Source organism: Protomyctophum bolini (genome assembly GCF_963924005.1).
Source record: "Protomyctophum bolini genome assembly, chromosome: 23".
NCBI lineage: Eukaryota > Metazoa > Chordata > Actinopteri > Myctophiformes > Myctophidae > Protomyctophum > Protomyctophum bolini.
This window is the reverse complement of record NC_137884.1, coordinates 27879383-27901162: the sequence shown is the minus strand read 5'-3', so window position 1 is coordinate 27901162 and position 21780 is coordinate 27879383. Positions and strand designations below refer to the sequence as shown.

The 21780-nt window shown below is 41.4% G+C and overlaps 1 protein-coding gene across 1 annotated transcript in view; it reads right to left on the bottom strand.

Annotated features, from left to right (window-relative positions):
* Nucleotides 1–21780, bottom strand: part of snd1 (staphylococcal nuclease and tudor domain containing 1) — a gene marked incomplete at its 3' end in the record, with an annotated part of 172572 nt that overhangs the window by 146081 nt on the left and 4711 nt on the right. Inside the window, exons 3-6 of the mRNA XM_080757520.1 lie at nucleotides 20663–20783; nucleotides 18988–19069; nucleotides 7879–8039; nucleotides 4138–4229 (exon numbers count right to left, since the gene is read on the bottom strand). Of these exons, the coding sequence (XP_080613646.1) occupies nucleotides 4138–4229; nucleotides 7879–8039; nucleotides 18988–19069; nucleotides 20663–20783 (456 nt within the window). The remainder of the gene's footprint in view (nucleotides 1–4137; nucleotides 4230–7878; nucleotides 8040–18987; nucleotides 19070–20662; nucleotides 20784–21780) is intronic.

The following is a 21780-nucleotide window of genomic DNA, read 5'->3' as shown; positions in this document are numbered from 1 at the left end:
TCGATTTTTCAAAAATAGCAGACCTACAAGCTCGTAGCGCGCCACTCGGTGGCGCGCTATGAGCTTGTAGATCTGCTATTTTTCAATAGCTATAAAGCATAACATGATGCCAACACCAAAATGGGTTCCCGTTCAGAATGGGTTAAACTAATGTCAGCTTTATGAACATATTCATATCTTGTAAACAAGCACGACAACAACGCTAGAGCCAGAGAAAGAGGGGACGAGAGAGACAGCAGGCCAGATAAAGGCTTCAGTTTAACCCATTTAGATCCGAGGACAATTCTACAAGATGTCTTCTAAAGACCGACAGTTTTCTGAAAAACCTCATGTTTCTATGTCGGTGGTTCTAAAACTATTTCATGTCAAAGAAGAAGGTGAAGGAAAGAATTATATGTAATTGGCCTCCACCCCCCCCCCCCCCCCCATCCGAAAATACGTCGTTCCAGGAAACCCCCAGAAGCAAAGATTTGAGTTAAAAACGTTCGCTCTGAAGGAATATATAGATTCAAAGACTTGCGCCACATTTTCACGATTTTTTTTGAAAAATAGCAGACATACAAGCTGATAGCGTGGCACCGAGTGCCACGCTATGAGCTTGTAGATCATAGCTAAAGTATAATGGTCGAAACACCAAAAGGGGTTCACGCCCAGAATGCGTTAAACAGCCAAAGAAACACCTTCAAATGGGACACAATATCTTCCAAGTGGGAGAGATGAAAGAGATTGGTTTTATCTTGAGAGTGGTCCATTGGCAACGCTTGACTCTGCTGAAAGAGACAGATTGGGTGGGGGAGGAATTTGGGCCAGAGCATATTCTCATTGAGTGCCACTATAAGCATTAATATTAACCAATAAATAAGAATACTCTGTAGGACGGTTCCATTGATCCAAGGTGGAACACAATCGATTGATCGATCATTAAAATAAAATTGCTCTGACTGAGTAGCCAAATGGCCCACCCATCTGACCAGGTTGAGTAGCCAAATGGCCCACCCATGTGACCAGGTAACGGTGCTTCCATCAGCATCACCACCAGTGGGAACTGCCAACAATGTGCTGGGCAGAGCCCATACCTCCCGCTAAAGGTGGCCTCTTACACTAGCCAATAATCGGGCATTTTTGACGCTCGGGGTGTGCCCGACTCAATCGATCTGCTCGGGGCCGCTCAAAGTGCGATCGGGATCGCCCCGATCAACATCAAGAATGTTTGATTTGCTCTATCCCGCTCCGATTGATTATCCTGTAGTGTGTGGTGCTATCAGATTTCAGATCGGCTAGTGTAATTTATACAGGAGCCACACAGTGGAACAGCCTGGAATCCAGTGTTAAACTGACCTCCAATTTGAGGACATTTAAACAGAAGACTAAAAAAAATGGCTACTGGAAAAGGTTCCCCTATAAAGGGTCATCTTAGAGGGATGGATAGGGACGTACTTGTTGTGTACTGTATGTAATGTATATGTACTGTTATGTATTTTAAAGTATTGTTCCGTTGAGTGTGAGAGGACCTCAGTGGAAATAAGTCTTTGGTCTTGGATTAAAATGTTGTATTATGATTGCTTTTCTAAATAAATCAAATTTAAAAAAGGACACATTTAGGTGGCGGCGCTTTGTCTAGAAAATGTTGCTGTCGGGGAGAAACCTCCTCCTAACTCCATATTTTAACTTTTTCTTATGCTCAAAGTGCGATCGTCCCGATCAACATCAAGAATGTTTGATATTTGCCTTTCAAGGTGTTGCAGCACTTCTGGCTCCATGCTCAGACAGTGGCCTCTGGTTGTTGGCAAGGAATTTGAATGGCCAGTTCATCAGTTCTAACAGCTAACCAAAAATAGCCAATATATACGTACATGATCACGACATAATCTCGTTGATGGAGGTAGAGGACATATTAACACGGTGTCCTCTTCAACAGCAGAACTATTATTGTAACCTCTCCAAGAATTACCGGTGATCAATATTTACAAAAAACTAAAAGCTGCCATAATTAAACACATTTAGTGCATAATGAATAAATTCACTAGAGTGCCAAGCAGATGAAGGATATTTTATTCCTCCATTTTTACTACATCACACTAGTAAATCTGATCTCTTTAGAAGCGTTAATATTGTAACGGAGATGCATGACGAAGTCAGAAATTAGAACATAACATTGGCGTTCTGATCAAGCTGCTTTGTCTTTTTCCAACAGCCAGCAGCGTGGAGTGAAGTTGGTCCCATCCATGCCTACCAACTATCCAAGGGAACATTCTTAATTATTTTTTTTGCCATCTACGAACATATTCTGACCCCTAGGCTAGTGTACGGCAGGTGCCAACTGCAGAGCTACCAACCTGCACACATGTTGTGTACCAACCACGCAATTCTAGGTGTCTAATATACGCCTAGAATTGCGTGGTTGGTACACAAAATGTGTGCAGGTTGGTAGCTCTGCAGTTGCGTACATGTCCATAGAAGCCTGTATAATCTTTTTTTTTTAATTATCATCATTTACCTTATTTTCACCATTTTACCTTCATCATTTCATTCCACATTCAGCCCCTTGGTGTACTGCTTGTTTATGCGTTACCATTTTTCTCTGTGAACAGGGTGCTCTAAACCGCTCGCTCGTTTTTGTGGGATTGCCGTTTGAAGTTGAGATTTGACATTCATACCACCACACATACAGTGTACAGCATAACATCATAACATCATAACAAAACAACAAGCCAGCAGACTGTACGGAGATTCACTACAACTGCATTTTGACATCTGAAGATTTGTTTTTTATTGCCCCGAAACAATGCAAGGCTTATTTTAAGGTCGAGTGACTTTACGTGCCCTGAGCTTGCTTATGTTTTTGGGGGTTCTATCTGGTCATATCCGTGTGCCGTTCCCAGAGATATAGAAATAAATAAATAGATGGTAACCATTTGAAGCCGAGTGTCCCAAATCTGGGCCCGTCATAATGGCGAAAATAGGCACGCATTTGGTAAAAAGATCTCTTGACATGTCACAATACCAAAGAGATTTGGTGTAGAGGGGAAGAAAGGATGGGCCCCAGTTTAGGACCCTGGTGGACCCCAGGCAATGAAGTATGCAGGGTTTAAGTGGTCAACCGACTAGCAGTGGTTAGATTTGTGTGTTTTTTGATGTCAAGTATTTCATTTTTATTTATTTTACAGTTTTGTACAGTTTCATCGTTGATGATTTTGCCGAAAATAGGGGAGCCACGGTAAATGTGGTTAATACAATACACAGAGACAGGCAAGTTAAACATTGACGAGGATTAGTCATTAGTCACAATGTGCTACATTTCCCTCTTTTAAATACAATCAATCTGAAAAAAAGGTTGCTTGAAAACCAAAGCTGCAAAACCATTTATGATTATTTTAGGTGCATTTATTTTTTTATGCCCTAATGTAACTGTGCTATATCCGGTGTATTTACGTCCATTGTCCTGTCCAAAAATAAAAAAAAAGTATTCTCTCATTGGACTGATTTATGGAACCGTTCTTTGAGGAGGACCGTCTCGGGAAAAGGAGGACTTTGCTGTGGTTCACTTTGACGTCACTGTACCGTCGCAACTCAGCCGATGAAAACCATTATATATACAGCTGATATTATACATGACAAAAAACAAGGAATCCAGTGAAAAAGGAATTTTGATTTTACGACCTACGGTTCAAGAGTTATAAGCCAAAACGTAAAGTGGGCTGTTATAGCACCACCATGAGGCCGACCGATAACATTATAAGTTAATTAATTTTAGTAATTATTATGAACCTACCCTCCAGGTTTTGTAACTATAGTGCTTACAATCTCCGAGGAATAAATACTTGAATGTGATCTTTCGCATTTTCCCATGCATGTCAATGGGGAGATTTAATGCACGAATAAATTAATATCAATTAAACTATGCAACATTTCTCTTAGCAAAATACAAGCACACCATTCAGATTTTTTTCCGGTCGATTTGACATATGGCTCAAGTGCGTACAGTCAAAACTGTGGGACTAGTAGTGCGACAAAGTTTGTCTTACTCCAGTAACGCATTACGTACGGAATAAAGTGTTGCAATAACTTAAGTCTTAACCACACTAACAAGGGGCCAACTCATTAACTCCTGCACACACACACACACACACATCTTACCTTGACTCCAGACAGCATGACGGTGATCAGGTAGTTGTCTGGGAGAAGCAAGGCACGCACGACACTGCCGTCGCGCACGTGTTCAATGATGGCTGGAAGAGGGGAGGGGAGAGGGGGAGGGGGGGGAGGGGGGGTAAAGAGTTTAGAGACCCCATGAATAAATACATTCAAAATGGTTCTGGTGACTTAACCCATTTAGGGCGGCCTGACGTCGACATTTTTAAAATGTTTTTTTTTAAATGTCCTTTTTTTCTGAAAAAAAACTCATGTTTCTGTATCAGTGGTTCTCAATATTTGACGTCAAGGACCCCCAAAAATATATGAAATTGGCCGCTGACCCCCCCCCATCTGAAAATGTGTTGTTTCAGGGACCCCACCCTCCCAGAAGCAAAGATTTGAGTTAAAAACGTTCACTCTGAAAGAATATATATTCAAAGCTTTGCACCACATGTTCATGATTTTTTCAAAAATAGCAGATCTACAAGCTGTGAGCTTGTAGATCTGCTATTTTTCAATAGCTAAAGCATAACATAATGCTAACACCAAAAGGGGTTCCTCGACCAAAATGGGTTAAACACTTTGGTATGTGTTCGTTCTGAATTCATAAATTGCCTTTCTAGTCAGGTGAAGCAATCAAATAGCTTTGTGATGTAATTGACATCTCACACACACACACACACACACAGATGTGGAGGCAGCCGTGCACGTTGCCCTGCCTGCTCATCAATGGGTCTTCTTGCTCAAGGACAACGGTCAACGTGCAATGTCATGTCAACAGGAGCCAATTGACATGTACACCACTGTTTATAGCATGTTATGTAGACAGCACTATAATTACATTGTATATAGTCATAGCACGCCATAGTACATATGTATAGCATAGTATATTATATGTGTATAGTTTATATGTATAGTTTCATTATATATATATTCCACTATTACTTTCTTAACTTACGCATGTTTCATGATAAATGCTTTTATGTGATGTATTCCCATGCTTTTGTTCTTGCTTGATGTAAATCGCTCTGGATTAAGAGAGTCTGCTAAATGCCTAAATTGTAAATTTTAATTGTCTGTACCTCCTAAGCCAACACATATATACAACATACAGGTATATATACAAATCAATGCTAGTATGTTTTGCTCAGTACCAACAAGGGCAGTGATGTAAACAGGTTTTCAATGTAATGAGTCCCGGGATGCAGGGATGGTCTTTTAGAATGAGTCCCACTTCAACGACATTAGGAGTCATATTTTGCAATTTTTTTTACAAATCGCAGCATTTAACTCCCATGTCATTTTATATGGTTAGTGTGTGGTTATATTCATGTATAAAACAGAAGAATAAATGATTACTATAACTAAAGCTAGCAAAATAAACTAGAATTAAAAAAACAGTACAGTAGTACAGTAGTGCATCCCGTGGATGCAAAGGTTTATTGCGTCCCTTAACTATGAACTGCGTTTTGGGATGCAAAATGCACCCTATTTTAATCTCTGCAAGGGTTCCAGTTACAATTTAGCGAATTAGCGTGCTCTTTTTTGCTAATTCCACTCATCGATCCCATTTAGGGGCATAGCGGTGGCAGCCATCTTCTCCATCCAGACCCATTATATTGTTTTTAATAAAGATTTCCAAAAATGTTAAGCCTACAGAATCAAGCCATCCAAGATCCTAGCAAATGAAAACCGGAAAACAGAGTATGTATTAAATGCAGTATATATTGTATAATTAAATATTAATATTAAAGGTTGGCGACCGGATTAAGTTTGCAGACATAATGAGCTTGTAGATCTGCCATTTTTCAATAGCTAAAGTATAACATACATAATGCTTAACCCATTTAGGCCTGACGTCAAAATAAAGAAAAATGATTCTGAAAGAATATATATTTAAAGATTTGTGGCGCATTCACGATTTTTTTCGAAAAATAGCAGACCTACAAGCTCGTAGCGCGCCACTCGCGCTGAAATGTAAGATTGTATCTAGCTACTGATGAGGCTCTAGGTGCTGTCCCCATCCACCACACAGCTCAGACTCATCCTAAAGTCCACATGGAATGTTCAGGAGTCGAGTGTTCATCACAGCAATGTGGATGGAGATGGGGAGGCAGGCAAACGGTAGCGCAAAGTGCAAACAGTAGCGCGCCACTCTGTGGCACGCTATGAGCTTGTAGATCTGCTATTTTTCAATAGCTAAAGTATAACATAATGCTTAAAACACCAAAAGGGGTTCCCGACTTCCCGTACAGAATGGGTTAAAACACCAGCGGGCTGCAAGAGGCCAAAAAGTTAAAAAGGAGACGAGACTTATTGACCTAATCAGTGATCCAATAACACATCTAGTGAGCATCTAAGAGATGATGAGATGTTTTAATCATTTAAACTCACATCTCATTCCTCTGATGCCCCAGAGGGGAGAGGAGAGAGTGAGACAGCTTTATGAAACACATTTCAGACCATAATTGTGTTTGGCGAGGGAGTCTTTGTGCACCTACCGTACGTGTTGCACGCGTGCGTGCGTGCGTGCGTGCGTGTGTATACAAGATATGCATATTGGAATTTCCTACGAACTCAAGGAGGGTAAATTTAAGACTCTTCGGCTGAATAGCTGCATTAAAGCATTCTCTTGCTCTCTCTCTTGTGAACGGGAAAGAGAACAAGTTATAAAACAATGGAGAGAAAAAACAAAGCCCTCCCGTTCTAATTTACCCCCCTATTCATTCATTTAATGAGCTGAGCTGCCGTTAACGTTGTGCTCGTTTGGGAATGAATGGAGAGCCAAGCGTTACGCGTGGAGGAGGCGAGGCGCAAGAGACCGTTAAGGGGAGGTTTATATTAGGATGATGCCATTACATTACATGCTGCAGAGAGGATATTGCCAGCACAACATCCAGAGCTAAAATGGGCGACTGTGGCTCAGGAGGTAGATCAGGTCGTCCAATGATCCATGGGTCGGCGGTTTGAATCCCGGCTCCTCCTCCTCCTGTCTACATGTCGAAGTGTCCTTGGGCAAAGACACTGAACCCCTAATTGCTCCCGATGTGCTGGTTGGTGCCTTGCATGGCTTCCGCCGCAATCGGTGTATGAATGTGTGAATGTAATGCACAATCTATGTAAAGCGCCTTGGATAAAGGCGTTATATAAATGCACCATTTAAAATGGCAGCCAGCGAGGCCTTAGACCAGGGGTCTTCAACAGGGGCTCCAGGACCCCGAGGGAGTCCTGAGTTACTACAGGGGGGGCCACCAAATCTTTGTGTGATAGGACTTTTTTTTTTTACATTAACCACTTGAACCCTAGCATTCTGAAGAGAACTTTAGCCATAAAAACAGCAGATCTACAAGCTCACAACGCCTCGACCTCCGAGGCGTTGTGAGCTTGTAGATCGGCAACTCAACTTGGCAATGCGGGGGGAAAGAGCCAGCCAAGTACAGAGTGAAATGTCAGTTTTTAAAGTGGTCAAATGAAAATACAGATTAACATGAATCCAACACAGTCTAGAGTTATCACTCTAGACTGCTGTCAAACAACTCTAAAAGGACTCGTCTATGAAATCCATGTAAAAGTTTAATCTGCAATTAAATTATACAATTGTGGGGTCTCTGCTTCATCTCTCTCAGATTGGGGGTCCTTGGACTGAAAAGCATTGATGACCACTGGCTTTGACCAGTGGTGTGTGTGTGTGTGTGTGTGTGTGTGTGTGTGTGTGTGTGTGTGTGTCCATTGTTGTGCATTTACCGTTGACTGGTTTCTGGTGCTGAGAGTCGACGTAGTTACGAGGATTCTCCACGACGTATTTCATGTCTCGGATGGTGTGCGTGCCGCCACCCGCCATCCACATGCCTTTCTGGGTGCTTTTAGCGGTGTCCTCCAGGTCACACAGTCTGGCCTGGTCTGGACTACACACACACACACAGAGAGAGAAAGAGAGAGAGAGAGAGAGACACACACAGCGTTAAAGAGACTAATAATAAAACTTTATTTGTATAGCACCTTTCATGACATGAAATGCAGCTCAAAGTGCTTTACAGAGCAATGGAGAAAAAAAAAGAAAAGCAAGGCAACGACATTAAAAAAAACAAGCAGTAATGCAATACAGTGAGGACATGAATAACAAAAAATAAAAGATCAATTAAAAGCAATGTTGTAGAAGTGGGTCTTGAGCTGAGCTTTAAAAATGTCTACAGAGGCTGCCTGGCGAAGGTACAGTGGGAGCTTGTTCCACGCCGTCGGCCCGTAGAAGCAAAAAGCTGCTTCCCCGTGTTTTTTTGTTGCCATTTTTTTAGGCAAAGCGAGCAGGCCAGCAGTGGAAGACCTTAGGGGGCGGTTTGGGACATCTATTAGGCAGGCAGTCATGTAGGTAGGAAGGTGCGAGACCATTGAGAGCTTTATACACAAGTAAAATCATTTTAAAATCAATCCTAAAAAACAACCGGAAGCCAGTGCAGTGAAGCCAAAACTGGAGTAATATGTTCTCTAGGGCTGAATGCAATGAAAACTGAAATCTTTCAATACGTAGTGTTCTTTTTTCTTCTTCTCATGAATCATTTCAGATCTACACACTTTGACGTTGACACTCTTAGCAATGATTAGTGTGATTTTAGAGGGTGAAATAAGGCAGTGGTTGACAGAAAATGCCACGATCTGGGGTCGTAGAATGTGCCTGGCTGCAAGACACAGTTACTAGTAAGAAGTCATTAGATCATTGTTACATATCAGATTGATTGGTTTTGTTTTCTATAAAAAGAAAGCAAGTGTTTTAGTATAATACACATTATCACCAACATAACAGATATGTATGCTTCCGACATTCTGTTGGAAGTTTAATTGAAGGACGACGTGCGAATATTTACAGGCTTCAACTCTTCCTGTGGAGAATTAAGACATCATTCGACAGAGCGCAGCAGTGTTTGACTTTAAGTGTTGCTGATAACCAAAACTATTATGAGGCTCTTCTATGAAAGCCAGAGGGGACTTGAAAACACATTTATCAACATTTCACTTTGCATATCTGTCCCGCACAATTAATCTTGTTCCAACTTCTGAAGGCATATCTAAAATGGATTTGATTGTGTTTCACGCACCAACCCACCCCGGCCTGCCTCCCCTCGTTTGTTCTTGCATGTCGTCTTTGAGGGCACTAGCTTCTGCTAAAAAACACTGCCATCTCAGATGGGTTTACAGCAGCTTGAATTAAGGGCAAGACCCGATAATAACATTACAAATGCTGTCTAAACACAGGCCTTAACCCATTTTGACCTGGGAACGATTATATAAATGTCTTCTACATCCCGACAGCGTTAAAGTCTCGTTGTTCAAAATGTTCTTGCTTGTTGAAATGCATGATCCCATATTTCCTGTGTCAAGTTCTTTAAGAACTTTGGGTGAATGAAAAGAGACAAGACTATAACTGCCTTTTGACATCTGAACTGAAGAGCTCCCGGAGATTAGTTTTTATTGGCCCGAAAACAATACAAGGCTTATTTTAAGGTCGAGTGACTTTTAGATTTATTCTCAGAGTGAGTGGCATGTAATGGAGGTTTTGACATCGATACTGTGTTGGGTGTAATGTTGTTACCTGTGAAAAACACAAAATAATCTTCAGCGGATAACTGTAAACAAGTTCTTGAGCTTAGTCCAGTTACCCTGGGTAAACAATAGTACCTTTCCTTTCCTTAGTCCAGTTACCCTGGGTAAACAATAGTACCTTTCCTTTCCTTAGTCCAGTTACCCTGGGTAAACAATAGTACCTTTCATTTCCTTTACACACTTAATTGCATCTCTCCAAATAAAAGTCCAAGGTAGTGTATTTTAAAGGGGCACTTTAATTATTCAGAGCTTAAAAATAGTCAACTCATTAAAGCAGGCTTTTTGTTTGGCAAGCAAGGGTCAGCTGGCCCGATTGATCTGGCAACGGCGCAAAGATTAGTTTGTTTCCTCTTTTACTTACATCTTGCAAAAGCCTGAAAAACAGACTCTGCTATATCTAAGGGGGGAACAGACTAGAGAGGAAGTCAATTAAAATGCCAGACAACACAGATAGAGCACAGAGACTGAAACGCAAACCGTTCTTTGCCTACAGAGCAAAAAAAAGAAACAGTCTTTTGTGGAACTGTAAAGATTCTCACAGGCTGTTGAGCGAGGGTCGAGCCTGCCTGTTGCTCAGGGTGTCCCAGAAAATAGAAAATGTATACTTTGTGTATACAAAGTATACATTTTCCATGTTATTATATCTGCACCATATGTACATATTTGCCATTGTACAGTATATCTGTGGCCATTTAACTGCCTCATCCCACAGCCATTTTTAACCCATTTTGGACTGAGGTTTTTCTGAAAAACCCATGTTTCTAAGGGCCGATTAATACTCCTATTCTACCGCTGTTTCGGCGCTGTAGTGCCGAAATTATTTCGGCTCGTCAGAAAATGTCAGTAGCACCGAAGAGCCGACTTTAGGACGGTACCCTACCCCCCCCCCCCCCCCCCCCGAACCTCAAATGACGTCACATTGTATGCTCTACAGCGCCGAACTGACTTTTATTCAGCTCTAAAATCGGAGTATGAATCGGCCCTATGTCAGTGGTGCTCAACCTTTTTCATGTCAAGGACCCCCAGAATTATCTATATTGGGCCACGGACCCCCATCTGAAAATATGTAGTTCCATGTAGGACCCCCCAGAAGCCAATAATTTAGTTAAAAATGTTCGCTCTGAAATACATATTCAAGGATTTGTACCAAAACTATTGATATCTGACCAGATTCTGGGTCCAGCTCTTTAGTAAATTAATATTGATGATAACCCACACGCCACACACATGATTTTTGATTACAGAGCTTCTTCTGTTTTGAATCTCATTCAAGATGACGTCCAGACAGTGTATTTATTACAATTATACTAATTTTAAACTTCAATCAGCACACTAAAATGTGAATCTGAAAACCCATCATGTTTTCAGATTCACATTTTAGTGTGCTGGTTACTAATAATAACATTAACAAAAAATGCTTCCCATTTGGCAGTGTGACCCGGCACTGAGGCTAAGCTCAGCTGCAGTGAGCGAGGTATAACCAGGCCAAGCTCAGCTGCAGTGAGCGAGGTTATAACCATTCCATAGCCTGAAGGGATGGGATTTGGTTGCAAAAAAACTATTTCAGTTTAAGATACTTAGCAGCTCACCGTTACCACTTCTACAACCTTTTAGTATAGCGTTAATTAAAACTGCAATGGAGGAAAGCAGACGCTACAATGGCAGCAGTCAGACTGAGGCGAAAACTGACGAGGTTATAATTAATTAGCAAAGATCTACAGGCAGAAGTTGGTATATGTAAGCGGCAGATGGAGAATCTCTATCATCTTTGTAGGTCGGTAAGTATACCTTTGAGCGAGAGGGAATTCAGAGCCGGCTTCAAATAAAAACAGATTGTGCTGGAATACTGTTTAACCCATTTTGGTCGGGAACCCCTTTTAGTATTAGCATTGTGTTATGCTTTAGCTATTGAAAAATAGCAGATCTATAAGCTCGTAGCGCGCCACTCGCGCTGAAATTTATGATTGTATCTAGCTACTGCAGGCTCTAGGTGCTATCCCCATCCACCACACAACTCAGACTCATCCTAAAGTCCACATGGAATGTTCAGGGTTCGAGTGTTCATCACAGCATGTGGATGGAGATGGGGAGGCAGGCAAACGGGATGGGGACCATACCTGATGGAAGGGCATATTAACCCATTTAGATTTTTCAAAAATAGCAGACCTACAAGCTCAGCCACTCGGTGGCGCGCTACGAGCTTGTAGGTCTGCTATTTTTGAAAAATCGAAGAACGACTGACATAGAAACATAGCTTTTGCAGAAAACTGTCAGGATGTAGAAGACATTTATAGAATCTGATCTCAGGTCAGAACGGGTTAAAGCACACCAGGGGAGAAAGAACCTTCCAGACAGTTCCCTTCTATTTGAACATGCTGTAGGCTACATCTGTGCATCCGCTGCGTATCTCCCCTGTACACATACGTACACACGAAAAATAATATTTTTTAAGATAGAAATTGTTGAATCTTCGTAAGAAGCTGCACCCTGCTGCCTTTGCAGTTAGAACTGGGGATCATAATGGCTGGAGGGGTTTCCCTTCTGTGTGTGCAGAGAGCACTCCTATGCTGGCACACACACACACACACACACACCCACACACACGAGAAGCGAGAAGAGGGGCGATGGTATTGAGCATTGGGACACACAGTGGGTGTCAGTGATATAATGTAGCCCACTTTCACTAAAACGTGGAGATTAACCCATTCAGGCCTGACGTCAAAGTTTTAAAAAATGAATGTCTTCTAAATCAAGACAATTTTCTGAAAGATTTGAGGCACATTTTAATGACTTTTCAAAAATAGCAGACCCTACAAGCTCGTAGCGCGCCACTCGGGAGTCGGTGGCGCGCTACGAGCTTGTAGATCTGCTATGTTTCAATAGCTAAATTATAACATAATGTACCGGTATGTAACCACCAAAAGGGGTTCCGTCTCAAAATGGGTTAAGTTTTTTATGCACCACATATCTGGAACAAACTCGCAGAAAACTGCAGGTCTGGTATAATTAACTTTTGTAAAACAAAGCTCAAGCTCTGTTAAGTTTAAAAAATAAGTTTTAAACACTTTCAACCTGGTTGTCATGCCCAAAACAAGAACTACAAATTCACAACTCAGGTTTCATGGTGAGTGACACGAGCTTGTAGATCTGCCATTTTGTTGTATTGTTATTGTTGAAAGAAATACAGGTCCCCCATTTATGGCATCACTGCACCCATGGGGAGCGTGAGGTTTTATTTATTGCATCACTGCACCCATGGGGAGCGTGAGGTTTTATTTATTGCATCACTGCACCCATGGGGAGCGTGAGGTTTTATTTATTGCATCACTGCACCCATGGGGAGCGTGAGGTTTTATTTATTGCATCACTGCACCCATGGGGAGCGTGAGGTTTTATTTATTGCATCACTGCACCCATGGGGAGCGTGAGGTTTTATTTATTGCATCACTGCACCCATGGGGAGCGTGAGGTTTTATTTATTGCATCACTGCACCCATGGGGAGCGTGAGGTTTTATTTATTGCATCACTGCACCCATGGGGAGCGTGAGGTTTTATTTATTGCATCACTGCACCCATGGGGAGCGTGAGGTTTTATTTATGGCATCACTGCACCCATGGGGAGCGTGAGGTTTTATTTATTGCATCACTGCACCCATGGGGAGCGTGAGGTTTTATTTATGGCATCACTGCACCCATGGGGAGCGTGAGGTTTTATTTATGGCATGACTGCACCCATGGGGAGCGTGAGGTTTTATTTATTGCAAAGAGCAAGACAACTAAAGGACGTGCTTGGATTCAGAAAGCAGACCTCAGATATTGTACTGAAGCTTTACGGTGCTTAACCCATTCTGACCCGAGATCAGATTCATACGAGGTTTCCACTGGACACACACTGGTCTGATTAACCCAGTCTGACCCGAGATCAGATTAAAAAAAATGTCAGTCGTTCTTCGATTTTTCAAAAATATCAGACCTACAAGCTCGTAGCGCGCCACTCGGTGGCGCGCTATGAGCTTGTAGATCTGCTATTTTTCAATAGCTAAAGCATAGCATAATGCCAAGACCAAAAGGGGTTCCCGCCCAGAATGGGTTAAAGCAGTATAGAAACTTTTATTAGCAATGTAGGAAAGTTATTGTCATCTTTGAAATGAAATTCTTGCACTGAAAGCCAGAGTGTCAAAACTAAACGAGAGAAGTTGCACATAAAAAAAGAAAAATCATTATTTATTATACGTTGTGTATCCAATCATGCCAGATCTGTTCATATTGTTCAAACGCAGCCAAATGGTAAAACATTTGATACTCAGTCAGGACATAATAAAATGAAAATCCATTCATCCATCGATCCTTCCGTTCAGATGAAAAAAGAAAACACAATGTGTCGAGTACCAGCTTTGTCAGTGCAAAGCGTGGGTGGGTGCGTGAGTCTGTCTTCTACTTTGTCAGTGCAAAGCAGTGTTGTTTTTGGCAGCAAATTTTGATTTTAGTTTTAGTCATAGTCTTTTGAATAGTTTTAGTCACATTTTAGTCACCTGGAGTGTTCTAGTGTTTAGTCTAGTTTTAGTCGACTAAATGGCATACGATTTTAGTCGACTAAATATACAGTTGATTTAGTCGACTAAAATGTGTTTTGACAGGCCTTGATGTCGTTGTAATGACATATTTTATGCTGAAAATAGCAGATATACAATCTCACAACACGTCGCGACTGGATCTCTTGTCCACTAGTCCCTTCCTAACATTTTAGTCTAGTTTTTATTTGTTGACGAAATTGTCAGTATATTTAGTCTTAGTTTTAGTCATCATAGATTATTTTTATTTAGTTTTAGTCAGTGAAAAAAGGTAGTCGACGAACATTTTTCGTCTTAGTTTTAGTCGACAAAAACAACACTGGTGCAAAGCGTGCGTGGGTGCGTGCGTGCGTCTGTCTTCTACTTTGACAGTGAAAGAGTAACACCAAACCAGTGTGTCCCTTAGCCTGCTGTGATGCCCTGTAGAGAATGGGCACATGGCCCAGCCCAGGCCCGGTGCGTTTAAAGGCCTGGTTGGCATTTAACCCATTCTGACAAGGAGATCAGATTCATAAGAGGTTTCCACTGGACACACACTGGTCTGATGAACCCATTCTGACCCGAGATCAGATTCTAAAAAATGTCAGTCGTTCTTCCGATTTTTCAAAAATAGCAGACCTACAAGCTCGTAGCGCGCCACTCGGTGGCGCGCTATGAGCTTGTAGATCTGCTATTTTTCAATAGCTAAAGCATAACATGATGCTATAAAACACCAAAATGGGTTCCCGTTCAGAATGGGTTAAAGGCCCGGGCGGGGGCGTTTAAAGTGGCTGGGGGTGTTTAAAGGCCTGGGGGGCGTCCGTTTAAAGTGGCTGTCCACCGTCCCACAAGCCACACAGTCAGCGTCCGAACACTTGTTCAATCAGCAGCGTCTGTGGCCATCATCAGCACCACAGTTACTTATCATAATGATGATCATCATCACCGTCCCGTGGTTAGTGTGATCAATGTACCCGTTTTCTCCATGGCGCCAGGACACAGGGGGGATATAAACTAAAGGCTGAGGTCCTCACTAAGTAATGGCTCTCCTCTCTCTGTTGGCCAAATGATGGCAGCATATATACTTAGCCCATTAAGACCGGAGGGCTAAGTATATATATGAAGGAAGGCATGAAGGAAGCATGAGTTCAAGTCCGTTGCTCTCCCCTTGTTTTCATTATATAGTTATTCCACTGTTACGTTCTTAGCTTACGCATGTTTCATGATAAATGTTTTTATGTGATGTATTCCCATGCTTTTTTGTTCTTGCTTAATGTAAGTCGCTCTGGATTAAGAGCGTCTGCTAAATGCCTAAATTGTAAATTGTTGTCCCCCATATATGGGGACTAGGTTGGTGGAGGGTGTGTAGAGCCCAGGATCACATTATTAGATGATTGACACAGGGGTGGAAAAATGAGTTACAAAATCATGGGATAAAAAATATATTAAAAAAAAAAAGACCTGAGGGCGGATTCTAAAAAAACACGAGAAAAAGAAAAATCTTCTAATCTAAACAGTTTTCTGAAAGGAATGTATGTTGCTACTATATCAGTGGTGCTCAAAAACCTTTCCATGTCAAAGACCCCCAACATTATATGATTTAAAACAAGGGTGGGCAACTGGCGGCCCGGGGGCCACATGCGGCCCCCACCTTCACTTAATGCGGCCTGCAGGTTAATGTCAGAATACTGATATGAGTATTGATTTCAGCTGTAACAATTCCAATTCCAAACTTACTTCAAGACTAGTATTACCAGTAAGACGCGCAAACGCGGGAAGCGAACGCAGCTCGTACATATTTGGGTTTTTTTAAGATTTATTTTTAAGTTATTATTTTTTTAAGTTAAGTTTTTAACTTAGCCATAACCATATAAGGAGTCCCCAAAGCAGCTATACGTCCAAATATGGAGTGTGTTGCATCAATCACAAACAAATCACTCAGCTCCATATATGGGCACAAAGGGGGGACACACACACAGACACACAGACAGACAGACATGATCCGCTAGGTCTCATAGTAAGTGCTCACTGCGTTCGCAACAATGTTATTGTCTTTTTGTGTCCAATGTAGTTATGTTAACAGTTCATAAAGTTAACATAACTATAACTAAATGCATTTGAAATGCAATAAAAAGGTTACTCTTCAGGATTCCAATTCAAAAATAGCAAATTATTCAGGTTTTCAATTCAAATATAGCAAAAAATAGCTGATGTACAAGCTCAAAACGCGTCGCATTGCAACGCGTGTTGAGCTTGTAGATCAGCTATTTTTGCTACGTACGAGGCCCTCTCCATCGTCAAAGTTGCACCACCCCCGATCTAAAATGTCATCGACGCTTTCCCAGATTGAATGGGTTAACCCATTCTCAACGGGAACCCATTTTGGTGTCAGCATCATGTTATGCTTTAGCTATTGAAAAACAGCAGATCTACAAGCTCGTAGCGCGCCACCGAGTGGCGCGCTACGAGCTTGTAGGTCTGCTATTTTTGAAAAATCGAAGAACGACTGACATTTTTTAGAATCTGATCTCAGGTCAGAATGGGTTTATCAGACCAGTGTGTGTCCAGTGGAAACCTCATATGAATCTGATCTCAGGTCAGAATGGGTTAAAGCATCATTTACATTAGAAGCCCGCCTCTGGGCCGTTGCACAGAATGCTAGAGACGGACCATTAGGTGCAAAATATTGCCATCATCTCCGTTCGTTTCATGTTGGGAGACAAATATAACAGCTTGAGTCAAATTGCCTGTAATGTGCACATGCAGCCACTGGAGGGGGGCGTGTTCTCACAAAGTGCTGGATGTGTGGGTTTAAGTAAGCCAAGGGGGCCATGAATGAATGCAGGTGCATAATGTTGGTTGTTAACGGTTTGGGACTGTTGTAGCAGGGTAATACTGCCACCTACTGTTGTAGCAGGGTAATACTGCCACCTTCTGGAGCAACATCTAAAGTCGAAATTCTCCACTCTACCAAGTAAGGGTTTGTATTGGACCCCTCTACAGTCATTTTTAAAGCACAGCTCAAGACCCACTTCTAACACCCTTGCTTTTAATTGATCTTTTATTTTGTGTTATTCATGTCCTCACTGTATTGCATTACTGCTCTTGTTTTTTTAATGTTTATGCCTTGCTTTTCTTTTCTTTTTTCTCCATTGCTCTGTAAAGCACTTTGAGCTGCATTTCATGTCATGAAAAGGTGCTATACAAATAAAGTTGTATTATTAATATTAGTTGTACGATTGTGTAACGTGGTTAAGGACTTATGGAAGCACAATGTCCAGGTTTTTTTTTTTCCTGCATAGGATAGTTTTGGCAAACCCAAAAAAAAAGGAAAAATCGCCCACACACCTACATTTTGAATAAAATATGCATCATTTGTGCCCAAGTATGATCACCTCATTATTTAGAAAATGTTCCATTACATTCATATACTCTACCGATACAGATTGGATCAAATTACATTTCATTCATTACAATAGCTCCGGATTTGGAGCCTCTTCTTGAGATTACTTTTTTGGAATTCATAAAACCAACCACCAGAAACCAATTGTAAAGACTTGTGTAGAAAAGAATAATATTATAAGATAATCTCTTAATTCAGCCAGAAACCCAAAACATGCATATCCCCATTAGCTTCAGTAAAAGATTCTTGTACAGCCAGAATCACGGGTCACCGTTCTACCTGGAATATTGCTGTGAGAGTCAAGCTTCTTCATTAGGAGAAAGACCCCCACCGTCTCGTTTTCGAGGGGCTCCCAACAGAGACACATGTCACACGTGTGGTGGAAGAACAGTTGGCTACAAGTGAACTTTTAGCCAATGTTGCCATCACATGTACATGTATATATTTTGTATATATTTTGCCTACCTCTGCAACAACAGCACTGCTGTTAAAAGGAGAATTTCATACTAGAAGGCTTTCTTACCTTTCTTTGTAGTTGTTACGTCCCCGCCAAAGAGGTCCACGTGTTATTTTGTGCAAAAGCTCCTTATTGGCCGTTTCCCCTACCATAACCCCTCAATGAATTGTATTGAATTGAATTAAATGGGGCGTTGTGCTAATTCGCCCATTTCCATCGCTCAAAGATTTATCTCAAGCGACACACAAAAACCCAACCCCAATTGAGGGCTTATGGTAGGGTAGTTAATAGCCAATAATGCACTTTTGCACAAAATAACACCTGGACCTCTTTGGTGGAGACGTAACAACTACAAATAAAGGTAAGAACGCCTTCTAGTATGGAATTCTCCTTTAAGGCTAGCCATCAGCTCCCTTAAATCACAACGTAGATGATGCGTGGATGGGGGGGGCCATGTTACTGCGAGTCTTAACTACCTTCGTTCATCATGCAGAGTGTCGTCAAATGAAACTAAGTATCTGTTCAGCAAACACTCGTACCGTTCTGGATCATAAACACATACTTTGGTGCGATTAAGCGGACTGAAGAAATACAGTATGAAGAAGCGTCCACTCATTACCGGTGTTTTGACCGATATAACATTTTCAAATGCATTTTATAAACTCGCTTTCAGCTAAAGCAATGTACTACCGTCTCCTGCATTATTTAGACATTTCAAAAGAGGCGGTACGCACTACGCACTGCCATTGAGTTATATCCAACGAGCACTTCCAGACTCCCGAAACTTAGAATAATAGAATGCATGTGTGCAAAAAAACTCTAATAATATAATATCAAAGCAGCTTACTTGTTCCCTCTGATTCCTTCTCTGCGGACGGTGGCGAAACCTTCCTGGACCAAAGACTCTGCAATGTTCTCGCCTGTTGTGTCTACAAGATAAGACGGGTAGAGACGCACGGAGCAATTACAAAACAATTATACAATTACAAAACATTACTGTCAGGTTGTAAAGGAGCAACTTGGACACTCAGGCATGAAGGAAGCATGAGTTGAAGTCCGTTGGTCTCCCCTTGTCCCCCATATATGGGGACTAGGTTGGTCTCCCCTTGTCCCCCATATATGGGGACTAGGTTGGTGGAGGGTGTGTAGAGCCCAGGATCACATTAGATAATTGACACAGGGGTGAAAAATGAGTTACAAAATCGTGGGATAAAAAAATATATATTATAAAAAAAGACTATACTATATAAGCCACTGGTTTCCAAAAAACAGGGTCGGGACCCATTTGTGGGTCCCTTTATTTTTTGTTTCCAAAAGAAAAGCATTGAATTAAAAAAATATATTCAATGTTTTCTTTTGTTTGTAATTTCATGAGGGAATAAAAGCCTGGCAAGGGGAGAACAGGGGGCGAAATAATAACAATAATAATTCTGGCAGTCAAGAGTTCTAGTGCTGCAAGAATTGGCCAAAAATGCCGGTCGGATATTCCTGTGGAAACACCACGTGGGTTCGACTCATTCCAACCTATTGAATGTCGAATGAATATAATTTTTACATACATTACTGTAGCCAAATGTGCAGAAAAACTTTCGTTCTTTACATGATGTGCTGGCCGGACGCGTTTGGTGCTGAGAAATGCGCTCTCTTTTGCGAGATCAAATGAATGATTCATACTAATTATAATTGTTGTAATAATGGTTTAGTTTAAGATAGAAAGTCCAGGACTTATCTGGGGGAAACAGAAACTCATCACTCATCAATGATGTGCTCATTGTGCTGTGATAGAAGTTGGAACAATCCTTAAAACTCGATATGAAACGGAAATAATCAAAGCAATGCCTTTGTTTTTGGTTTAAATCAAATTATGCATAGTTTTTACGTTGCGTTTTCAGTCGTCGAGTCTCACTGTAAACTGTCTGCCTTTCACTACCAAATGAAATCACAGTGTCAGCTCGACCGACCGGTTATCATTTTTTTATCATTTAAAGTAATTAATTTTTTTATCAATTAAAGTAACACCATGGTAATAAATGTGTGCTTTTTAATACCGAGCAACAAAAAAAAAAGTCAAAAGCCTGGCATGGACTGAGGCTTCTAACTTGGAGGCACACGCAGATCACACATGCGGCAACAACGGTCGGACATGCAGTCGGAACATGCGGTTGCCGGTCGGAACATGCGGACAAGCTCATGAACTTCTGGTATTTTTTGAAAAATCGTTAAAATGTGCCTCAAATCTTTCTGAAAATTATGATTTAGAAAACATTTTTATCCGATTTCCCCAAACCCCCCCAAAAAAAAGTTTTTCCTAAGACGTGTACAGATGTCTTGGGCACACCATGGGATAATTCCCAGGAGGTCTGGAGACGGCTCGCGGCTCGCGTTTACATACAGCACCGTCGTACGATTAAATAAGGTTTGAGAGGGGAGACTACGGGAGACTTTTCCTGCCACTGACTGACTGTTCTGTGATCTCACACCTTGCAGAAGACGACCTATAGCGGCTGCAGAGTTCCACTCACCTCTCCCCAAGTAGACCATGCCGTACTCTCTGCCTAGAGCGGTCTTCACCTCCACGTTGAAGCACACTTCTTTTCCGATCAGCTTCTTGCGCAGGAACTCTCTGGCTTGAAAGGCAAAGGGCTGCAACGACACAGACCACAACAATGTCCCTGCTTTACAACCGTGTCCACCAGCAGAGCATGCCCGGCGAACTACAGCAGCCCACTTTACATGACTGCCTGCCTAAATATGTCCCAAACCGCCTCCTAAGGTCTTCCACTGCTGGCCTGCTCGCTTTGCCTAAAAAAATGGCAACTAAAAAATACGGGGAAGCAGCTTTTTGCTTCTACGGGCCGTCGGCATGGAACAAGCTCCCACTGTACCTTCGTCAGGCAGCCTCTGTAGACATTTTTAAAGCTCAGCTCAAGACCCACTTCTACAATATTGCTTTGAATTGATCTTTTATTTATTTTTGTTATTCATGTCCTCACTGTATTGCATTACTGCTTGTTTTTTTAATGTTGTTGCCTTGCTTTCCTTTTATTCTCCATTGTTCTGTAAAGCACTTTGAGCTGCATTTCATGTCATGAAAGGTGCTATACAAATAAAGTTTTATTATTATTACTTCACCGTAACACCAATGTTGTTTTTGGCAGTACATATTGATTTTAGTTTTAGTCTTAGTCTTTTGAATAGTTTTAATTTAGTCTTAGTCACATTTTAGTCACCTGGAATGTTTTAGTGTTAGTCTAGTTTGTCGACTAAATCTACAGTTGATTTAGTTAGTCGAACAAAATGTATTTTGGCAGGCCTTTTTCACTTGCTGAAAATAGCAGATCTACAAGCCCACAACACGTCGCACTGTGACGTGTTGTGAGCTTGTAGATCTGCCATTTTCAGCATGCAACCATGTGTAAAATGACTTATACTGGATGTCTTGTCCACTATAGTCCCTTCCTAACATTTTAGTCTAGTTTGTATTTGTTGACGAAATTGTCAGTATATTTAGTCTTAGTTTTAGTCATCACAGCTTAGTTTTCATTTTAGTTTCCATTAGTTTGTCAGTGAAAAAAGGTAGTCGAACATTCTTCGTCTTGGTTTTAATCGACGAAAACAACACTGCGTAACACTACAGTAT